Source organism: Scyliorhinus canicula, chromosome 14 (genome assembly GCF_902713615.1).
Source record: "Scyliorhinus canicula chromosome 14, sScyCan1.1, whole genome shotgun sequence".
Lineage (NCBI taxonomy): Eukaryota > Metazoa > Chordata > Chondrichthyes > Carcharhiniformes > Scyliorhinidae > Scyliorhinus > Scyliorhinus canicula.
In genome coordinates, this window is record NC_052159.1 from 145,985,173 (window position 1) to 146,009,200 (window position 24,028).

The 24,028-nt window shown below is 48.5% G+C and overlaps 1 protein-coding gene across 5 annotated transcripts in view; it reads left to right on the forward strand.

Annotated features, from left to right (window-relative positions):
- The window catches only part of LOC119977810 (Krueppel-like factor 12), a 283,688-nt gene that overhangs the window by 169,766 nt on the left and 89,894 nt on the right, over positions 1-24,028 (forward strand). For all 5 annotated transcript variants that reach the window (XM_038819035.1, XM_038819036.1, XM_038819037.1 and 2 more), the window contains one exon: positions 11,152-11,689. In XM_038819035.1, the coding sequence (XP_038674963.1) occupies positions 11,152-11,689 (538 nt within the window). The remainder of the gene's footprint in view (positions 1-11,151; positions 11,690-24,028) is intronic.

Sequence of the window (24,028 nt, forward strand, 5' to 3'; positions counted from 1 at the left end):
CGGAGGAGGTGGTGGCGGATAAGGAGGGTAGGTATGTGATGGTGAAGGGTAAGCTGCAGGGGGAGAAAGTGGTAATGGTCAACGTATATGCCCCGAACTGGGATGACGCGGGTTTTATGAGGCGCCTATTGGGCCTCATTCCGGGACTGGAGGCAGGGGGCTTGATCATGGGGGGGGACTTTAACACAGTGCTGGACCCCGGGCTAGACAGATCGAGCTCAAGGACCAATAGGAGGCCGGCAGCGGCAGAAGTGCTGAGGGGGTACATGGAGCAGATGGGAGGAGTAGACCCATGGAGGTTTGGTAGGCCGAGGGCGAGGGAGTATTCCTTTTTCTCCCACGTCCATGGAGTGTACTCCAGAATCGATTTCTTCGTGTTGAGCAGGGGGCTGATCCCGAGGGTACGGGAAGCTGAGTACTCGGCCATTGCGATCTCTGATCATGCACCACATTGGGTGGATGTGGAAATGGGGGAGGCGCGGGACCAGCGCCCGCTGTGGCGGCTGGATGTGGGGCTGTTAGCGGACGACGAGGTGTGTAAAAGGGTCCGGAAGAGCATTGAGAGCTATCTGGACTTGAATGACACGGGTGAGGTGCAGGTGGGGATGGTCTGGGAGGCCCTGAAGGCAGTGATCAGGGGAGAGCTGATCTCCATAAGGGCGCACAGAGAAAGAAAGGAGAGGCAGGAGAGGGAGAGGCTGGTGGGGGAGCTATTGGAAGTGGATAGGAGATATGCGGAGGCACCAGAGGAGGGGCTGCTGGGAGAACGGCGCAGCCTGCAGGTCAAGTTCGACCTGCTGACCACCAGGAAGGCAGAGACGCAGTGGAGAAGGGCACAGGGCGCGGTCTATGAGTATGGGGAAAAGGCGAGCAGGATGCTGGCACACCAGCTTCGCAAACGAGATGCGGCTAGGGAGATTGGGGGAGTGAAGGAGAGGGGCGGGAAGGTAGTGCAGAAGGGGCAAGAAGTGAACGGGGTCTTCAGGGATTTTTACAAGGAGTTGTATCGGTCTGAGCCGCCGACGAGGAGAGGGGGAATGGAGGACTTCCTAAACAAATTGAGGTTCCCAAGGGTCCAGGAGGGGCTGGTAGAAGGGCTGGGGGCGCCAATAGGGCTAGAGGAGCTAGTCAAGGGAATAGGTCAGATGCAAGCGGGGAAGGCGCCGGGGCCAGATGGGTTCCCGGTGGAATTCTATAAGAAAAATGTGGACTTGGTGGGACTGGTACTGGTACGAGCCTTTAATGAGGCGCGAGAGGGGGGGGTTCTGCCCCCGACAATGTCGCAGGCTCTGATCTCCCTGATATTGAAGCGGGATAAAGACCCCGTGCAGTGCGGGTCCTACAGGCCTATCTCGCTTCTGAACGTGGATGCCAAGTTGCTGGCAAAGATCCTGGCAGCTAGAATAGAGGATTGTGTGCCAGGGGTAATCCATGAGGACCAGACGGGGTTCGTGAAGGGGCGGCAGCTCAACACGAACGTGCGGAGATTGTTGAATGTAATTATGATGCCGGCAGTGGAGGGGGAGGCTGAGATAGTGGTAGCGCTGGACGCGGAGAAGGCATTCGATAGGGTGGAGTGGGAGTACCTGTGGGAGACGTTGGAACGGTTTGGGTTTGGGGAAGGGTTTATTAAGTGGGTGAAGTTGCTCTACTCGGCCCCGACGGCGAGTGTAGTGACAAACGGGAGGAGGTCGGAGTATTTCGGGCTCCACCGAGGGACCAGGCAGGGATGTCCCCTATCCCCCCTACTTTTCGCACTGGCGATTGAACCGTTGGCGATGGCACTGAGGGGTTCAGGGGGGTGGAGAGGACTGACTAGGGGAGGGGAGGAACATCGAGTATCGCTGTATGCGGATGATCTACTGCTGTACGTGGCAGACCCAGAAGGGGGAATGCCGGAGATAATGGAACTATTAGCAGAGTTTGGGGACTTTTCGGGGTACAAACTAAATTTGGGCAAAAGCGAGGTTTTTGTGATACACCCGGGGGACCAGGGAGAGGGTATTGGGAGACTCCCCTTCAAGCGAGCAGGAAAGAGCTTTAGGTACTTAGGGGTGCAGGTGGCAAGGAACTGGGGGACCCTCCACAAGTTGAACTTTTCCAGGCTGGTGGAACAGATGGAGGAGGAATTTAAGAGGTGGGACATGGTACCGTTGTCGCTGGCGGGGAGGGTGCAGTCAATCAAAATGACGGTCCTCCCAAGGTTCTTGTTTTTATTTCAGTGCTTGCCCATCTTCCTCCCTAGGGCCTTCTTCAAAAAGGTGACGAGTAGCATCATGAGCTACGTGTGGGCGCATGGCACCCCAAGGGTGAGGAGGGTCTTTTTGGAGCGGAGTAGGGACAGTGGAGGGCTGGCACTACCCAATCTTTCGGGGTACTACTGGGCGGCAAATGTGTCAATGGTGCGCAAGTGGATGATGGAAGGGGAGGGGGCAGCTTGGAAAACGAATGGAGAGGGCGTCCTGTGGCAACACAAGCCTGGGGGCCCTAGTAACGGCACCATGGCCGCTCCCCCCCACGAGGTACACCACGAGCCCGGTGGTGGCGGCCACCCTCAAGATATGGGGGCAGTGGAGGCGACATAGGGGGGAAATGGGAGGTCTGTTGGCGGCGCCAATAAGAGGGAACCATAGATTCATCCCGGGGAACATTGACGGGGGATTTCAGAGCTGGTACAGGGTGGGCATACGGCAGCTGAAGGACCTGTTTATAGAGGGGAGGTTTGCGAGCCTGGGAGGGCTGGAGGAGAAGTTTGAGCTCCCCCCGGGAAACATGTTCAGATATTTACAAGTGAAGGCATTTGCTAGGCGGCAGGTGGAGGGGTTTCCCCTGCTCCCCAGTAAGGGGGCAAGTGATAGGGTGCTCTCGGGGGTCTGGGTCGGAGGGGGGAAGATATCAGACATCTACAAGATAATGCAGGAGGCGGAAGAAGCATCAGGGGAGGAGCTGAAAGCCAAGTGGGAAGGGGAGCTGGGAGAGCATATAGAAGACGGGACGTGGGCGGATGCACTGGAGAAGGTCAATTCTTCCTCCTCGTGTGCGAGGCTGAGCCTCATTCAATTTAAGGTGCTGCATAGAGCTCACATGACGGGGACAAGGATGAGCCGGTTCTTTGGGGGTGAGGACAGGTGTGTCAGATGTCTGGGAAGCCCAGCGAACCATGTGCATATGTTCTGGGCATGTCCGGTGCTGGAAGGGTTCTGGAAGGGGGTGGCAAGGACGGTGTCGAAGGTGGTGGGGTCCAGGGTCAAACCAGGATGGGGGCTTGCGATCTTTGGGGTCGGGGTAGAACCGGGGGTACAGGAGGCTAGGGAGGCCGGAATACTGGCCTTTGCGTCCCTAGTGGCTCGACGTAGGATATTAATTCAATGGAAGGACGCGAGGCCTCCAAGCGTTGAAACTTGGATTAACGATATGGCTAGCTATATTCAGCTAGAAAGGATCAAATTTGCCCTGAGAGGGTTGGTACAGGGATTCTCCAGGCGGTGGCAACCTTTCCTTGACTTTTTAGATCAGAGATAGACGTTCGGGGTCGTGGCAGCAGCAACCCGGGGGGGGGGGGGGGGGGAGGGGGGGGGGGAGGGAGGGGGGGGGGAGGGGGGGGGGGAGGGGAGGGGGGGCAGCAAGGGTCGTGGGGGGACATGCACGACTGTAACGCGGGCAAGTCTGCTCGCTGCTCATGTCTGAAACTGTAGGCTGCCTTGTTTGTTAAGGTTGCCTGGGGGGGGGGGGGGGAGGACTGGTGCGCGCGAGAGGGCGGGCGAGGGAGGGACATTTGCCTAGAGGGATTGTGTTGTAAATAATTTAAAAATTAGTAGGGGTAAATGTTTGTATGGAAAAACTCTTTCAATAAAAATTATTTAAAAAAAAAAAAAAAGAAAGTGGTTGCAAAAAAAACCCCACGGAATGTGACCGTTTACGTTCGTCATTATTTGCCTGCTGTACGTAGCGAGACCACTATTCCCCCAGACCTCTGTGGGGAGAGAAACAAGAGTTAATGTTTCGGTCGGTAAACTGTCATCATAAAAGCATATCGACCCAATATGAAAAATGAAAAAATGAAAATCGCTTATTGTCACGAGTAGGCTTCAAATGAAGTTACTGTGAAAAGCCCCTAGTCACCACATTCCGGCGCCTGTTCGGGGAGGCTGGTACTGGAATTGAACCGTGCTGCTGGCCTGCCTTGGTCTGCTTTAAAAGCCAGCGATTTAGCTCAGTGTGCTAAACCAGCCCCATATATAGTAGCTTTGCTTCTCTCGCCATTGGTGCTGTCAAACCTTCTAAGTATTCCCAGCATTTTTTGTTCTTATCTGTTTGCCAATGTTTCCGCTGCCCTCCATTCATGAACATTTCACTGTTTACCATTACTTTATCGAGTAAAAGCACCAACCTTGCACTTCCAGGAAAGAGTCTTGCTCAAGAGAATGTGAGTCAGAAATAGGGTTACAGTACTATTTCTCCTAATTCACAATCTCTTGATGCGCAAACCTCTTCTGGAGAGCACAATTCATACATCTACTAGTATACAATGTTTTCCATTCCCCCAAGGTTTCTTATTAGTTGCTACTAAGATATTTTCTCACTGCGGTTGTGTGTTTTCCATTCATTTGATTTTCCACTTACTCCAGTACAGCTTTTTTAAAATAAATTTTGAGTACCCAATTCATTTTTTCCAATTAAGGGGCAATTTAACGTGGCCAATCCACCTACCCTGCACATCTTTGGGTTGTGGGGGCGAAACCCACTCAAACATGGGGCCTCACGGTAGCATGGTGGTTAGCATCAATGCTTCACAGCTCCAGGGTCCCAGGTTCGATTCCCGGCTGGGTCACTGTCTGTGTGGAGTCTGCACGTCCTCCCCGTGTGCGCGTGGGTTTCCTCCGGGTGCTCCGGTTTCCTCCCACAGTCCAAAGATGTGCAGGTTAGGTGGATTGGCCATGCTAAATTGCCCGTAGTGTAAGGTTAATGGGGGGATTGTTGGGTTATGGGTATACGGGTTACGTGGGTTTAAGTGGGGTGATCATTGTTTGGCACAACATTGAGGGCCAAAGGGCCTGTTCTGTGCTGTACTGTTCTATGTTCTTCTAATGTGCAAACTCCACATAGACAGTGACCCAGGGCTGGGATTGAACCTGGGACCTCGGCGCCGTGAGACTGCAGTGCTACCACTGCGCCACCGTACTTCCCCAATCCAGTATGGCTTTGACTGGGGATTCTCTCTCTCCGTATTTTTTTTAACGCTTTTTCCCTCAACTCATTGAATTTCTACTTTTCTCAACTAAATCTGTTCTTTTTCTATTCTGGTCAATTTCTGATCTATTCTTCTTCTCTAGTCGTGAAAAGCTATCCCTTCTTTCTCTCACTATCTCCTCCTCCATCCTCTCCGAGAAAGATTCCCTTCTTCCTGACATCTCTTGAAGTAAAAGTTTCTGAATTTGTGGGTCCAACCGGCCTATAAATCCACATTGTCCGTGACCTGAACATCTAACAGCTTACGACTCAAACTTTCATTGCACATCAAACAGTGAGCATTTAATCCATCAGTTTGTAAATTAAAATCCTTCATCACTACATGCCTGATTGATTCCAAACAACAACTCGTAAATAGAGAACAGGTAAAGGGCAGAAGCCACGAGAGAATGTTGAGGAAAAAAAATGCCGAGGACATATCAGTACATTTTGGACAGGAGGAATAAAGGGGTCACATGCTTTTGAAGCATTTAGGATTCTGAAGAGGTTCGTCAGGGTAAACACAGAGATTGTTTCGGCTGATCAGGGAATCTAGAACATTGGGGCACAGTCTCGGGATAAGGGGACGATCATTTAGGACTGGAATGAGGAGAAATTACTTCACACAAAGCGTTGTGAATCTTTGGAATTCTCCACCCAAAGAGTTACAGACTGTGTTTAAGGCTGAGAGAGACAGATTTTCAATCTCTCAGGGAATCGAGGGATACAGGCAAAGGATGAGAAAGCGGAGTTGACGTCTAAGATCAGTCATGATTGTATTGAAACATTCAATTGAATGGTTCAGTTTAATTTCTGGACAACGGTAGCCCCCTGGACATTTTTTTTTCAAATAAATTTAGAATACCTAAATCTTGGTTGGTTTAGCACACTGGGCTAAATCACTGGCTTTGAAAGCAGACCAAGGCAGGCTAGCAGCACAGTTCAATTCCCGTACAAGCCTCCCCGAGCAGGTGCCGGAATGTGGCGACTAGGGGCTTTTCACAGTAACTTCATTGAAGCCTACTCGTGACAATAAGTGATTTTCATTTCATTTTTTTATTTTCATTGTTTTCCAATTAAGGGGCAATTTAGCGTGGCCAATCCACCTACCTTGCACATCTTTGGGTTGTGGTGTCGAAACCCACGCAAACACGGGGAGAACGTGCAAACTCCACACGGACAGTGACCCAGAGCCAGGATCGAACCTGGGACCTCGGCGCCGTTAGGCAGCAGTGCTACCCACTGTGCCACCGTGCTGCCCTTCCCCCCTGGATGTTGATAGTGCGGGATTCCGTGTTGATAATGCCATTGAATGTCAATGGGAAGTGGTTGGATCCTGTCTTGTTGCAGATGGACATTGTCTAGCAGTTGTGTGCAGCGAATGTTACTTGCCACATTTCAGACCAAGCCTGAAATCTATCCAGCTCACCTCTTGAGTTCAGCTCTCTTGTCCATCAATGTTTGGGCTTGTGATGCCTTTTGTGTAAAGGACATACTTGAGCAGATTTCCATATTGTTGAGTAGATACCAGTGTTGTAGCTGGACTGGAACAGCTTGGCTCGGGCCCTGACTGGTTCTGGAGCACAGATATTCAGTACTATTACTGGGATGTTATTAAGGCCTATTGCCTTTTCTCGTAACCAGTGCCTTCAACCATTGCTTGACATAATGTAGAGTGAATCGAATTGGCAGAAGATTGGCATCTGTGATGTTGGGGGAACCTCACGAGGAGGCTAAGGTGGATCATTCACTCGGCACTTCTGGCTGAAGATTGTTGCGAACGCTTCAACCTTGTCCTTTGCACTGATGCGCTGGGCTCCTCCATCATTGAGGATGGAAATATGTGTGAACCCTCCACTTCCAGTGAGCTTTTAAATTATTTACTGCATGTGGCAGGACTGCAGAGCTTAGACCTGATCTGTTAGTTGTGGAATCGCTTTGCTCTGTGTTATATTTCTTTGCTGCCGCACAGGGAAAATGTCTGGAGGTGCCCACACTCTGGATTATTGTAAAACACGATGAGAGGTTTATTAAGGGTGTTGCCCATACAAGGGGGTGATCTGCCCAAAGCCCACGCAAACACACTGCTGACATCACAATGCATCACGTGATGCAGAACCATCAAGAATGTATTGCTAGATACATAACACTCTGTAAGGGATTCTCCGGCCGTTCGCTGATGGCGAGATTCCCCACTCCCGCCGGCAGCATACCCCCACCCATGGGTTCCCGGGAGCATGGGGTGGTTTAATTGAGAAAATCCACTGACAAGCAGCGGGAGTAGAGTTTCCCCCCCCCTGCCAACAAACAGCGTGCCAATTTCTCCACCTTCGCTAGCAGTGGTAGTGGGGTGGACTCACAATGGACAGTCCCGCCCTAGAATTTTCATTTGTTTGAAATTCCTCTTTCCGTTATCTGGGGATAACATTGATTCACCTCCGCCAAAATAACAGAGACAGGGATGTCAGATGGAAGCACAGAAAATAGGAGCAGGTAGAGACCATTCAGCCCTTCGAGTCTGCTCCGCCATTCGTTATGATCATGGCTGATCATCCAAGACAATAGCCTGATCCCGCTCCCCCGCCCCCACATATCCCACAATGCATTGTGGTCATGTACAAGTATCCCACATTTGATTTCAGGGCTCTGAAGAAGAGTCAGAGGGACTTGAAACGTTAACTTTGTGCCTCTCTCCACAGATGCTGCCAGACCTGCTGAGTCTTTCCATCATTTTCTAGTTTTATTTCGATTTCAGGGCCTTCTCTCCCTTTTACAGTTAAATGTTGCAGTTTCATATGCCAATAGGTAACGACGTACAAATGAGAAAATGATGTTCGAGAGTGGTACCGTTTGGATTTTTCTCTTTGCGATTTATCAAAAAGCATTAGCGACCAGGCAAACTCAATTTAAAACTCAAACATAAACTTAGGAAGATCAGGCTATAAGCTGAACTTAGGAAAGAGTGAGGTATTTGTAGTGCACCCGGGAGATCAGGAGGAGGGAATTGGGAGGCTCCCCTTCAGGAGGGCAGTGAAGAGTTTCAGGTACCTGGGGGTGCAGGTGGCCAGGAGTTGGGGGGCTCTTCATAAGCTTAACTTCACCAGACTAGTGGAACAGATGGAGGAGGAATTTAAAAGGTGGGACATGGTGCCGCTATCGCTGGCGGGCAGAGTGCAATCCGTCAAAATGGCGGTTCTGCCGAGGTTCTTGTTCCTCTTCCAGTGCTTGCCCATCTTTATCCCTAGGGCCTTTTTTAAAAGGGTGACCAGCAGCATCATGGGATTGGTTGGGCGCATGGCACCCCGAGGGTGAAGAGGGTCTTCTTGGAGTGGAGTAGAGATGGGGGGGGGCTGGCATTGCCTAACCTCTCGGGGTACTACTGGGCGGCCAACGTGTCGATGGTGCGTAAGTGGGTGATGGAGGGGGAGGGGGCAGCATGGAAACGGATGGAGAGAGCGTCCTGTGGGGATACAAGCCTGGGGACCCTGGTAACGGCGCCGTGGCCGCTCCCTCCCACGAGGTATACCACGAGTCCGGTGGTGGCGGCTACCCTCAAGATTTGGGGGCAGTGGAGGCGACATAGGGGAGAAGTGGGGGGCTCGATGGAGGCTCCGTTAAGGGGGAACCACAGGTTTGTCCCGGGGAACATGGATGGGGGATTTCGGGGATGGTATAGAGCGGGCATTAGACAGCTGAGGGACCTGTTTATTGACGGAAGGTTTGCGAGCCTGGGGGAGTTGGAGGAGAAATTTGGGCTCCCGCCGGGAAACATGTTTAGATATCTGCAGGTAAAGGCATTTGCTAGACGGCAGGTGGAGGGATTCCCTGCGCTCCCCGCGAGGGGGGTGAGTGACAGGGTGCTCTCAGGGGTCTGGGTCGGGGAGGGGAAGATATCCAATATCTACAAGCTTATGCAGGAGGTGGAAGAGGCGTCAGTAAAGGAGCTGAAAACGAAGTGGGAGGGGGAGCTGGGGGAACAGATCGAAGACGGGACATGGGCTGATGCCCTGGAGAGGGTAAATTCTTCCTCCTCGTGTGCGCGGCTTAGCCTCATCCAATTCAAGGTGCTGCATAGGGCCCACAAGATTGGGACGAGGATGAGTAGGTTCTTTGGGGGTGAAGATAGGTGTGTCAGGTGCTCGGGGAGTCCAGCGAACCATGCCCATATGTTCTAGGCATGCCCGGCATTGGAGGAGTTCTGGAAGGGGGTGGCGAGGACGGTGTCAAGGGTGGTGGGATCCAGTGTCAAGCCAGGATGGGGACTCGCGATCTTTGGGGTTGGGGTAGAGCCGGGAGTGCAGGAGGCGAAAGAGGCCGGTGTGCTGGCCTTTGCGTCCCTAGTAGCCCGGCGAAGGATTTTGCTACAGTGGAAGGACGCGAGGCCCCCAAGCGTGGAGACCTGGATCAATGACATGGCGGGCTTCATTAAGCTTGAGAAGGTTAAATTCGCCCTGAGAGGATCGGTGCAAGGGTTCTTTAAACGGTGGCAACCTTTCCTCGACTTTCTGGCTCAATGATAGGGTACTGGGACAGTAGCAGCAGCAACCCGGGGGGGGGGGGGGGGGGGGGGGTGGGTGGGTGGGGGGGGGGGGAACGTTGATTATGTTTGCTTATTTTATTTAAATTTGATTTATTAAATTTTAATTTATGGTTAAGTTCTCTTGTTGGGGGTGGGGGTGGGGGAGTGTGATACAAGTGATGTTACGGTATGGGGGGAATTGTGGGTGTTATGGGGCTGTTAGTTGCATATTACTGCTTGTTGCTATACTTGTTGTTATATTTTTATATTTTCTGTAAAAAATTCCAATAAAAATTATTTTAAAAAAAACTTAGGAAGATCTAATTAAAGGCACAGTACGCATTCTGCACATGAACATCTTTTTTCAATATTTGTTCCCCAGGCTCTTGCAGCGGAATGCCAAAACTCTCCCGTATACATATATTCAGCTGGAGAAGTAACCCGTCATGCAGTAGTTTCATCCAAGTACATTTTTGTTAGTACAGGTCAGATGATGGATACCTGGTGATGGGAGCATTTGATTAAGAGGGACAGATATTCAACCATGGATCGATCCCTAATTACCTAGTGAAGCCCTGTTGGTAATGAACACTTCACTCAGCAAATATACTGTGAACAAATTTGGGGTCCCTGAAACTCCCTTCCTAGCAGTATTGTGTTTGTACCCAACACCACATGGACTGCAGCGGTTCAAGAAAGGATCTCACCACCGCCTTCTAGAGGGCAATTAGGGATGGAGAACAAAAGTCCTGACATCCACGTCTCCCTCAAAATAATTTATAAACCTAACTTTAGTTCCGGGGCACTGATTGCAAGTAAGCATCGAGTGTTTTGCCATTCTTGTTTTTGACATTTGGCTGTTCCAAAAGCATGGGTATGCATTGGCCAATTGCACAAATGGCCCTCAACCATTAACAACCAAAGAACTTTTACTTCAATTTATTTTTTTCCTTATTTAAGGGGGGGGGGGGGGTGCAATAAACATCACGAGCTATCACAAGTAGCACAAATATGTGGGAGAGAATGACTGACGTAATAGAAAGGGAGGACATTCCCAAAACCTAAGTTAACTTATTTTAATAACTTAACTGTACATTTCAACACTTTTACAAACTGCAGTCGTAACTTGCATCTGCGTTCTATCAGAATGCTGGAGATTTTATTAGCTTTATTAACATTCCAGTTTAAAGATGTTTCAAACTGAAAAGTCAAGTTTTTTTTTTAATGTGGCAATTCAAATATTTTAAACAATGCAGCTGTAATCAAGTTATTTATCAAGTTTCCTCAAATTCATTTGACCATCAGAAAGACTCCTTTGCAATTTTATGTTAACTGATGCTTATTTCTGCACCTTTTGTATGAAAATACTTAAGTGATTGTTATTTCTGTTTTTTTTTTAACAGTCACCACGAGACCCTAATTTTTCGGATATGGAAGCTGTTCCTATTTTGCTTAACAATGTGAAAGCAGAGCCTCCAGAGGACTTGTTATCCAATGATCAATATCAGACACAAACTGAGCCAGTGGACTTGTCCATTAACAAAGCCCGGACCTCACCGACAGCAGTATCATCGTCACAGTCCTCACCCAGCTCAATGTCCACAATCTCAGTCTCTTCAATGTCCTCTTGCTCTCCTCGATTGACTTCATCCCCGACTGTGATAACCTCAGTGTCTTCATCATCAGGAATGTCAACGATATTAGCGTCGGGCTCTATTGTGGCATCTTCACCGACTGTCGGGGGCCAGCAGTACTTGCACATAATCCACCCGGTGCCACCTTCAAATCCTATGAACTTTCAGTCCAGCAAACTGAGTCACGTGCATCGCATTCCAGTGGTTGTACAGTCTCTTCCTGTGGTCTACACTGCCATGAGGTCGCAGAGGAACCTCAACTCCATTGTGCTCCCAATGTTGGAGGATGGGCGGAGTCAAATGAAAGGTAAGAGCACTTAAACAAGAGAGCTACTGGGCACAATTAGACCTTTAATTACTATACTGATCCAATTGGAAATTGAGATCAGAAGCCAGCAGGCTTTCTGACACCCTTTCAGGTGAAGGCATCTGAGCATTGAATAAAGCAACATCAGAGCTTTGTACATGCTTTACCTGATGCAAGTACATACAAATTCACATTCATCCCCTATCCTATTACATTGCTTCCTTTACCGCTATAGATTTCCTGCATGCATGCACCATTCTCTAGCTGGGCAGTTAGACTGTTGATTTACGCAAAGGGAGGTGCATAATTTTTGTAAACGAAGAAAGCTGGAAATCTGAAACAAGGAAAGAAAATGCTGGATAAACTCAGCAGGTCTGGCAGCATCTGTGGAGAGAGAAACCTTTCGAGTCCGTATGACTCTTCTTCAGGGCATCTAATTTGCAACCCTGAACTTCCCGTCCCCCATCCCCAATAGGTAAGTATTTCCTTATGCTTACTACCTGCCAAATGGCATGACTGAGGTAGAACCTTTACCCTTGCGAAGAAGGACGAAGTTTCATGGCAACCAATCTCCCCGCACAGCATCGCCTGATTTCCCCGCATAATCAGTCAATCTCCGTCAATTGCTTTGCACCATTCACCCTTTCACTTTGCTGCTTTGAAACTAAAATGTTCCAGGCCAGTTCAAGTTGCAAAAAAAATACACATAAGACCAGAAGGACCCTCCCACCCCATGGTGTTTTGCAGAAGGAATGGCTGGGGTTGCACATTTGCAAAGTTCGTCAGAGATGTGCTCTGATGATGAACTCTTCTGTGATTGCTCGCATCGATCAGTGTTTCATTCATAAAATTAGAAATAGTGGGTAGAATCTCAGCATAGTTATTGACAGTGTCGGACTCAGACTGAAAACCAGCCTGCAGCTCTCCAGCTACACAGACTAGTTTTCACTCCAGATCTTGAGACTGAGTAAAAACAAAAATAGTGGCTGGAGTTCCAATCATCATTTTGGTGGAGGGGGGCCTGATAGAGCCGGCGAGGCAGACTTCACAGAAATCAGGGCGCCATCTTTAAAGGGCACCCTGATCAGAGGTGAAGATCAACTCCTCCTTCCAGCCCCCACACCCACCATGGAGGCATCGCCAGCATCTCCCCGACCCCCGCACAATCATCGCTGGCATATCCCCCCCCCCCCCTCACTGCCAACTCCACCCCCCCCCTCGGTGCCTGCAAGTTGCTCCCTCAATATTTTCAATGCTCCCCCCACCAAACACCCAAAACAGGAACACAGTGTTCCCCCTCAACATGTGACTCCCTGGAGGTCACTGCCCCCTATCACAGCCCCACGGCACAGGTTGGCATTGCCAGGTTGGCACTGCCTGGTGGGATTGATCAGGTAGCAAACAATAATTTAGATAACTTGATTTGTGCGATAAGTATTAAAGTAATTTATATTCATTGCTGGTGCCTAAAAATGTCACCTGCAGTTACACGTGGCCATGAACAGACAATGGTTACCCAGGTCCATGGACAAAGCTAGATAAAATGACACCTATTTGCAAACTTTCTGACTGGAAATGGGCCGTTTCAGTTTTTGATTTTCTCGTGCTTTACAAGGAAGCAAGACAAAAGTTTGAAAGGGAAACTAAAAGAAATACAGCAGGTCTTTTATGGAGCATCCCATTACAGAGCTACGGGCATCAGGATTCTATAATATCCAAGTGGAAGTAGCCACAAATATCAACATATTACTCCGAGGAATAAGGAAGAGTTTAAAAGAGATGTCAGAATCTTAAAAAGAAGCATATGGTGAGAAAAGAGGAGACCCATTTAGCGAATGCCTTTGATGCTGGCGTGCTGATTCTATGAGGCCAGCATTTTCAAGCCCCTACTGTCCGATGAGTCGATGGGAAACGCATCCCTGTCGACTCCAGCAGGCCCGATACCATTTCACACTCCAGCGAGCTTTCATTGGCGGAAAGCAAGGACTCCCGCCCGTCACCAGGAGGAAGGCCTACCTCGGAGAGCTGCCGGCCAATCAGGATGGCTGGCAGCCCTCCGGTCCTTCCAGGAGCAACACTGTATTGGCCACAACAGGCACAGCAGCTCGTCGCCTGAAACTCAGTGCCAGGAATCTGAGGAAAGGTAAGGGACATGGGGTCAAGAGTGTGGGGTAGGGAGGGCCTGGAGAGTTACGAGGCGGGATGATCAGTGACTCGGGGGGGGGGGGGGGGAGGTCTGGAGATCACTTAAGGAGAGGGTGCCCCCAGTTAAAAGTGGATTTCTGATACAGGTGCCCTTAGCCCCTTCCCACCCAAGATCAAAACTAATTCCTCCACATATCTATCATCCTTCTGCCAGCCTAAAAATTGAGGCTGGATGGGAAAAAGCCCTTAAGTGGCCACCTAAGGCCTTCAATTGGGGCAAGGGCTGGCTTCCCCTCCAAGTCAGGATGCCAGAGGGAATCTCATCCTTGCAATCTTACGCTCCCAGAACTCGCCAGGAGGGTTGAACATAAAATTCTGGCTTATATATTGAGCGGCATTCATTACATAAAGATATTGAACCCATGTAATGAAGCACGGATTCACAAGCATAGCTTCATATAGAAATCGCACCATTATCCCTAATCTTCAGAGTCCTCCAACGACTGCATTCTCAAAATTATTTTTCAAAAACTTTTCAAATCGAATACAGACTTCATGATACATGTTGGCAGACGACTTTTTAAAATCCAGATTTTTCCTGCAATGATACCTTTGCAGATGATCATTGTCATCACTTCATACTGTTAGCTCTCCTGGGGATGAACTCACCATGATTTCTGCGAAGCAATCTCCAAAACCGCACAGAGAAAGAGGCACAGTCCAAACATTCCCTCGTCCCAAGGTTGTTCCCAAAACCCTGAAGAACCACCAGACAACTGAAAGGCGGGGTGCTCCACCTCGCTAATCTCTGCAAAGGCTCTTAGGTTTCTTAAAGGAAGGACAGGGAAATAATCCATGGGGGAAAGTGGGCATCAAATTGGAAACTATCACCTCACGTCGAGAGCATCTGGAAAGAGGAAGTAACCCAAGCTCTGAAAATAGCGATGTTAATATGAAAGGTTGTATAAAAAGAAACTACACAATGTATCAGAGTTTGGCTTAAGTCCCCAAGCAGAAGAAGTATTGAACCAAACTGTGACTATTCCCGTCGAGAAAAGGCACGCTGCTCTGTGCAGTTCATGGATAAAGGCGATTAGATTGGTGCCTCCAATGTTCAGTCTGGTGGAATGAATCCGGAAGACCACTATGGCTTTAACGCCAACATACAATCATTCCTGTTTTTTAAAAATTCTATTGCCTTTGTTCAATAAAATGTTGGCTTTGATCACATTTGTGTGCAGGCCCTCCTTGCCCTCGGCCAGGTATCACTTAAATCAAAAAAAAAAAATGCTGTAAAACCTGCCACGTGAAAACAGATTAAACTAGGTCCATCATTTTGAATTTCTGAGGATGTTTTACGTGGGGGGAAATGGATTTTCTCGGGAGGAGAGCTGGACCTGCCAGGATGAAAAATGTGCAAGTTTCGAGACACTGGATGGGATCTATTTCACTACAGCCTTGATTCAATTCACACTGAATGCAAACTTCCAACTCGCCCTTAAATGGTTTTGTTATGAGACACCAAAGAGTGAGAAAGCACCTCTCGTGATTTCCTGTAAGTTTAGCATGGAATCGCAATGTGGTCTCTCTACGTGCCCATCTATAGTGGGTTTCTTTGGGAAGTTAAACCTTTGATATCTGTCTTGTATAGTATGGCCATGCATAATAAGCAACAAAAGAGCTGCAATAAATAGACAAAATGATTGATAGACATCACTTTGCAGTATGTATACTTGGACCATCCGTCTGGCGCTATTGGGAAGTTGTACCGTAGCATATTCATTGCCATTTTCTTTAGCAGATGCTTACATGTCTCCAGGTGCAATGGCTGTTGTAACCTATTGTTGGCTTTGGTTGCCTTTTGTTACACTGCTTTCCCAGGTCGGACAAGTCTTCTTGCCATCCACCATCCACACTTTGCAATCCGGCACAGCAGGCTTTGGTTGCTGCGCCGTTCTATCACTTACCCACCAACTCCATTTCTCACCATATGGTTTTTTGGAAGATAATTCATTTGCCTAACACGGCTTTGTGGTCGTCGCAAGATGGAGAATCCCGCACCCAGGTCTTTAAGTGAGGCCCTCTGAGACCCTTAGGAACTGAAGTGATGATGGGAAGCCCCTCTCCGAGCAAAGGGCAGTACAAATCTGCACCTCAATTACTCTAAAAAGCTACTGAGGCTTGAGGGTCAATTGAAAATTCCAAAGCTGAGATTGATAGATTTTTATCAGGTAGGTTTACAGACCCAAGATGAATAGAGAATGGACACAAATCAGCCGTGATCTAACTGAATGATAGTTTTTAAAGAATACATGAAAAGTGTTGTATATTGAAACCCTAATTGCTATTTTCAAGGTTCAGCTATTGTTTATAATAACTAAACACTATCAAGCGTGGGCGGCACAGTGGTTAGCATAGTTGATTCACAACTCCAGGGTCCCAGGCTCGATTCCCGGCTTGGGTCACTGTCTGTGCGGAGTCTGCACATTCTCCCCGTGTCTGCGTGGGTTTCCTCCGGGTGCTCCAGTTTCCTCCCACAACCCAAAGATGTGCAGGTTAGGTGGATTGGCCATGATAAATTGCCCTTCGTGTCCAAAAAGGTTGGGTGGGGCTGCTGGGTTGCGGGAATGGGGTGGAGGTGTGGGCTTGGGTAGGGTGCTCTTTCCAAGGGCCGGTGCACACTCGATGGGCTGAACGGCCTCCTTCTGCACCAAAAATTCTATGATTCTATAAGCATTGAAGAAGATTGAGACTTTAAATCAGCCTCAAATTTTCAAAGAAGGTCTAACTTCATCATCTTCCCAAAAAGGTGCTGTCCCAGGTTAATCAAATGATAGTCTTCCCTTAATAATTGCATCAGTTGGTACTTTCGATGACTAGTATCTTTATTTAATATTCTGCACACAGTGCAGGGGTTGGAAAGTTAGTGTTAGAACGTTCTGCTCGGTAATTATGCAATATTAATGTTTAGAAGACTGTACAGATGGTCTCCTGGCAGTAAAGTTTCTTTTTTTAAAAAAATAATTGTAAGATACAATTGCAAACAATCATTTCTGTTTTTGTTCTATTTATGTGGAAAGGTAGAAGACGGATGGCGTTAGATGTGTGGAATTATAGAGCCCAGTCAGAGTTGATTAGGTTTAAGTAGCATGAAAAAAAATAGACAGGAAGAGAAAAGCTTCTTTTGTCTGTAAGCTTTCATCACCTTGCCCCGTGTAACACTCGCTGTGATGCATTCAGAATCAAAGTCTTTCTTCCGCCCATAGCAACAGAAATCCAAATTCATTCAAGGCAAAGAGTGCCCCAAGGGGTAGAGGCATGCTATTGCATCGAGAGTAAACAGTGAAGAAGAGAATTCGACAGACTTAACAATTTTCCATCTTCAAATTAACCAAAAGTATTCATTTAAACATATCTCCCGCGGTAGCTTACCGCTCTTGCCCCTCAGATTATAATTAAATAACAACAGTGCAATGTACTGTCTCCATAACTAAAGCAAGGAATCCCCAAACGGCAAGATGTCTGATCTTTTCAGAGTTGGCTGATCTCAGCCCGAGGCACTACAAAGGACCCGAGAGGCTCAGTGAGGGAGGTGAATAATCAGCCGCATTTCCCACTTTGAATCGCAGACTTTCAAATTTGCCATTGTTTTTGAACAACCCTCTGGATCTTTAATGCAGGCTCACCAACCACAATACTTAGTTTACTGGTGTCGGGTGCGTCAATTAGAACAATTTTCTGTGGTAGCCTAATATCTCTGGGGGTGCTAACAGGAAGCCCCCCCCCGTCCACCACTTGACTGCACCTCATACCTTTCACAAGGTGCTGTGCTTTTTGGTTTAGATCACTTCCCTCATGTTGTGAAGAGCTGTAATCAGTAACCAGTGATCCCAATTGGAAAGACTGCATGGTTGCTTCAGCTGTGACGTCACATGCTGTCGAATAGCTGCCAATACCCATTGGGCAGCATTTTACAGCTCCTCCTCCTCCTGGGCGGGATTTTCTGGCCCTGTTAAAGCCATTGAAAAAAAATAAATTTAGAGTACCCAATTCTTTTTTTCCAATCAAGGGGCAATTTGGCATGGCCAATCCACTTACCCTGCACATCCTTTTGGGTTGCAGGGGTGAGACCCACACAGACACGGGCAGAATGTGCAAACTCCACACGGACAATGACCTGGGGCCGGGATCAAACCTCGTTCTTTAGCGCTGTGAGGTAGCAGTGCTAACCACTGTGCCCCCATGCCCTCCTGGCCCTGCTAAAGCCATAGGTGGCACAGTGACATAATGGTTAGCACTGCTACCTCACGGCGCTAGCGACCCAGGTTTAATTCCCGTCTTGTGTGACTGTGTGGAATTTGCACTTTTCACTGTGTCTGTGTGGGTTTCCTCCGGGTGCTCCGGTTTCCTCCCACAGTCCAAACATGTGTAGGTTTGATAGATTGGCCATGTTAAATTGCCCCATAGTATCCAAAGATGTGTAGGTTGTAGGTTAGGTTAAAGGGTTAGAATAGAACACTACAGCGCAGTACGGGCCCTTCGGCCCTCGATGTTGCGCCGACCTGTGAAACCATCTGAAGCCTATCTGACCTACACTATTCCATTTTCATTCATATGTCTATCCAGTGACCACTTAAATGCCCTTAAAGTTGGCGAGTCTACTACTATTGCAGGCAGGGCGTTCCACACCCCTACTACTCTCTGAGTAAAGAAACTGCCTCTGACATCTGTCCTATATCTATCACCCCTCAATTTAAAGCTATGTCCCCTCGTGTTGGTCATCACCATCCGAGGAAAAAGACTCTCACTGTCCACCCTATCTAACCCTCTGACTATCTTATATGTCTCTATTAAGTCACCTCTCAGCCTTCTCCTCTCTAACGAAAACAACCTCAATTCCCTGAGCCTTTCCTCGTAAGACCTTCCCTCCATACCAGGCAACATCCTAGTAAATCTCCTCTGAACCCTTTCCAAAGCTTCCACATCCTTCCTATAATGTGGTGACCAGAACTGCACGCAGTACTCCAGGTGCGGCCGTACCAGAGTTATGTACAGCTGCAGCATGACCTTGTGGTTCCGAAACTCAATCCCCCTGCTTATAAAGGCTAGCACACCATATGCCTTCTTAACAGCCCTATTAACCTGGGTGGCAACTTTCAGGGATTTATGTACCTGGATGCCGAGATCTCTCTGTTCATCTACACTACCAAGAATCTTGCCATTAGCCCAGTACTCTGCATTCCTGTTACTCCTTCCAAAGTGAACCACCTCACACTTTTCCGCATTAAACTCCATCTGCCACCTCTCAGCCCAGCTCTGCAGCTTATCTATGTCCCTCTGTATCCTATAACATCCTTCAGCACTATCCACAACTCCACCGACCTTCGTGTCATCTGCAAATTTACTAACCCATCCTTCTACACCCTCTTCCAGGTCATTTATAAAAATGACAAACAGCAGTGGCCCCAAAACAGATCCTTGCGGTACACCACTAGTAACTGAACTCCAGGATGAACATTTGCCATCAACCACCACCCTCTGTCTTCTTTCAGCTAGCCAATTACTGATCCAAACCGCTAAATCACCTTCAATTCCATACTTCCTTATTTTCTGCAACAGCCTACCGTGGGGAACCTTATCAAACGCCTTACTGAAATCCATATACACCACATCAACAGCTTTACCCTGATCCACCTGTTTGGTCACCTTCTCAAAAAACTCAATAAGGTTTGTGAGACATGACCTACCCTTCACAAAACCGTGTTGAGTATCGCTAATCAACTTGTTCTTTTCAAGATGATTATAAACCCTATCTCTTATAACCTTTTCCAACATTTTACCCACAACCGAAGTAAGGCTCACAGGTCTATAATTACCAGGGTTGTCTCTACTCCCCTTCTTGAACAAGGGGACAACATTTGCTATCCTCCAGTCTTCCGGCACTATTCCTGTCGACAAAGACGACATAAAGATCAAGGACAAAGGCTCTGCAATCTCCTCCCTGGCTTCCCAGAAAATCCTAGGATAAATCCCATCTGGCCCAGGGGACTTATCTATTTTGACATTTTCTAAAATTGCTAACACCTCCTCCTTTTGAACCTCAATTCCATCTAGCCTGGTCGACTGAACCTGAGTGTTCTCCTCGACAACATTGTCTTTCTCCAGTGTAAACACTGACGAAAAATATCCATTTAATGCTTCCCCTATCTCCTCTGATTCCACACACAACTTTCCACTACTATCCTTGATTGGCCCTAATCTTACTCTAGTCATTCTTTTGTTCCTGATATACCTATAGAAAGCCTTAGGGTTTTCTTTGATCCTATCCGCCAACGACTTTTCGTGTCCTCTCCTCGCTCTTCTTAACTCTCCCTTTAGGTCCTTCCTGGCTAACTTGTAACTCTCAAGTGCCCTAACTGAGCCTTCATGTCTCATCCTAACATAAGCCTTCTTCTTCCTCTTGACAAGTGCTTCAACTTCCTTAGTAAACCACGGTTCCCTTGCTCGACAACTTCCTCCCTGCCTGACAGGTACATACTTATCAAGGACATGCAGTAGCTGTTCCTTGAAAAAGCTCCACATTTCGATTGTACCCATCCCCTGCAGTTTCCTTCCCCATCCTATACATCCTAAATCTTGCCGAATAGCATCATAACTGCCTTTCCCCCAGCTATAATTCTTGCCTTGCGGTATATACCTATCCCTGCCCATTGCTAAAGTAAACATAACCGAGTTGTGATCACTATCACCAAAGTGCTCACCTACATCTAAATCTAACACCTGGCCGGGTTCATTACCCAGTACCAAATCCAATGTGGCCTCGCCCCTTGTTGGCCTGTCTACATACTGTGTCAGAAAACCCTCCTGCACACACTGCACAAAAACTGACCCATCTATAGTACTCGAACTATAGTATTTCCAGTCAATATTGAGGTAGGGCAGGAAAGTGGGAATGGGGGGCATGCACTCACAGAGAGTCGGTGCTGACTCGATGGGCTGAATGGCCTCCTTCTGCACTGCAGGGATTCTATGATCGATTCTAACTTGCCGCGTTTCACCCCACCCCCATCCCACCACCCACAACAGGTCTGTAAAATTCTGCCCAATATCTCGACCCTATGGGAAAGAAGGATAGCTTACATAAAGTAGTGGAGGGCATCTGTTATCAGTGGAACTATACCTCAACATAAGTTACTGGCATTGTGAGAGGTGGAGAGAATACTCTGAGACCCAGAGTCATACTCTGGGAGCCCAGGTTCGAATCCCACAAAGGCAGATGGTGAATTCTGAATTTAATAAACATCTGGAATTAAAAGTCGAAAGGTAACCATTAAAAACCATTGTCAATTGTCCTTAAAACACACCTGGTTCATTAATGTCCTTCATGGAACAAAATCTGTCATCCCTTACTTGGTAGGTCCTATATGTGACTTCAGATCCACAGCAATATGATTGACTCTTAAATACCCTCAATGATGGACAATAAATGCTGACCCAACCAACAACACCCTCATCCCATGAACAAATAGAGAAAGAAAAGAACCAATTTTGAAGAATAGCAATTAGGGTTATTATAACATCAGAGCTAAAGGACATATATGAACAATCTTGTTTTTTTTTAACTCATTGGCTTCAGATAAATGTCCTTCCAAGGATCAAAATCAGGAAATTATAATCTGGAGCAGATTATTAAATTCTGATCATGAATAGTGGATACCCAATATTTCTGGGTCAGTTTTAATTGTGCATGCAAGTTGGACTTTGAAAAGAAAATTAAGTCAATGGTTAAAATGAAAAAGGATCAAATGTTATTTTAAATATGAAAAGCTGAGATTTTTTTCCAAATTGGACATGCGCATGTTATTGTCTCAAATTCATTTAAAGCATTGCAAATCCAAGGTGAAGCATTTTAAAAAAGAACAAGCATTAAATTCAGTTGGGGACAGGTGACTGAATTGGTTGAAAGGATGGTGGACCTCAATGAGACATGCGATGTGGTGCAAATGATAATTCATTTTTTTTAAGCCTGGTCGGGGGGTTGGTCGCCATCGGTTGGGGATCGTCCCTGGGCTGGGGAGGGTGAGGGGCTCGGCCATCCTCCAATATTGTGTACAGCCACAACAAGGGAAACTACAGTTGCTGCCTGTCTGCCCCACAAAACACGTCCAGGAAGCCCAGGCGACCAGGTGCCGGAGAAGGCAGCAGCAGCATCGAGTCAGGCATGCGATGGCGTCCCACATGCAGGGGCTGCTGCACACCCTGCAGGTGCCACATCAGGGCAAGGAGGGACCCAGAGGGACACATAGGTGATGGCCCACGGTGTACAGGCATCGTTGGTCATTCGAGGAGAAGACGGACAGCATGTGGCGCAGGAGGCTCCGCCTCAACAAGGAGATTGTGCGGCTCCTGTGCCATTTCCTTGTGGACATGGCACCCCGTGGAGGAGAAGTACACCTACTCCCGTCACCACAGCCCTGAACCTCTATGAAACTGGTTCTTTCCAGGGCTCGAGGGGTGACCTACACGGCATTTCACAAGCTACAGCCCACAAGTACATCCGTGCAGTCACAGATACTCTGTATGCTCGGGCAGCTGACTAGATCAGCTTTTAGCTGGACCAAATCTGCAAGGTGCCCAGGCAGCAGGATTCCCGGCATTGCCGGTGGGCCCCAGGTCTGGGGGTAATTAATGGCACGCATGTCGCCCTACACATGCTGGGGCATCAGGGACTGCCTGTCATTAACAGGAAGGGACTCCACTCCCTCAATGTTCAACTCCCTCAGTGCGTGACCACCACCTCCGGATCAATGCACGTGTGTGCATGCTTCCCTTGGCGGGCATCCTCTGGGCAGGGCCTGCAGACCGAGGGCCCAGCTGACTTAGCAGTGTTGCTGTGCCACCCTGTTCTGCCCGCTGCCCTTGGGACCCATCCGTGCCAGGAGGGGGGACTGCCATTGTCTCCCTGGTGGAATGTACCGGGTGGTCTCCAGCGCTCCCTCCTCCTGGACGGTGCCTGTTGGGCCATGGGGGTCTCCATGGAAGTGAGGGGCAGCTGGAGTAAGCTCAAGAGGCCTCTGCGGCATCTGGCTCAGCTAGTTCTAGTGTCTCTCCATTGTCTGCACCATGGTATTGAGACCCACGGCAATGCTCCTCAGTGACTGGGACATGCCGCAGAGAGATTTGGCAATGCCCACCTGCATCTGGGACATTTTCTGCATTACCTTGGCAACATCCACCTGTGTCTGAGACACGTCCCTCAGCGACTGGGACATGATGTCGAGGCCCTCAGCTCTGGCCATCACAGACTGAGCCACGCCTTGAACACCACCACTCATGACGCTGACCTTGTGCTCCAGGCTTTCCACTGCAGTTGCTACCTTAGCAGTGTTGACCTCGGTGTCACACATTGCCGGTGACATATCCTGTGCCCATAGCCTTTGGGACTCCTCCGATCAGCTACGCACTCTCGGGAGTGTCACTGACATCCCCTCCTGAGTCTCGCGGCCGTGTCCTAGCGTCTCCATCAGCTCTGGGATAATCTTGCCCAGGGGCTCAGCATCTGACTGGGACTCAGCTAAGTCCTGGGATCCACCAGACGTCTGGCTGCTGACTCCAATTGATGTGCATCAGCATCTGTGTGGTGCTCATCAGAAGCCTGTCCGCTAGTGTCACCCACTGAGATGTGTGTCTCTGCGCTGGTGGAGGGTGGGGATGACAGCTGTGGCGCCTCGAAGGTGGTCTCCTCCGAGCTCTCCTCAAAGATGTTCTTTTGGGTGGCATGGGGTGAGGGGGGGAGGGGGTGGACCCCGGATGGCCCGGCTACATCAGGTGATGATCCTTCGAGAGAATGGGCATGTGGTCAGTGAGACGGAAGGATCATTTTGTCTGATACGAACAACTCACTTGTGACAGGTCATCTGGGTGAAGGGGCAGTGAATCATAAGAACAGAACATGAGAACATAAGAACTAGGAGCAGGGGTAGGCCATCTGGCCCTTCGAGCCTGCTCCGCCATTCAATGAAATCATGGCTGATCTTTTGTGGACTCAGTTCCACTTTCCGTCCGAACACCATAACCCTTTATTCATCTTATGAATCATCTTAAAACTATCTTCATCTTATGAATCGTCACGTCTGCGGTGCAGACTAACCTTACTGTCAGTGACTGTTCTCTCCTAGGACAACTTTGCGAACT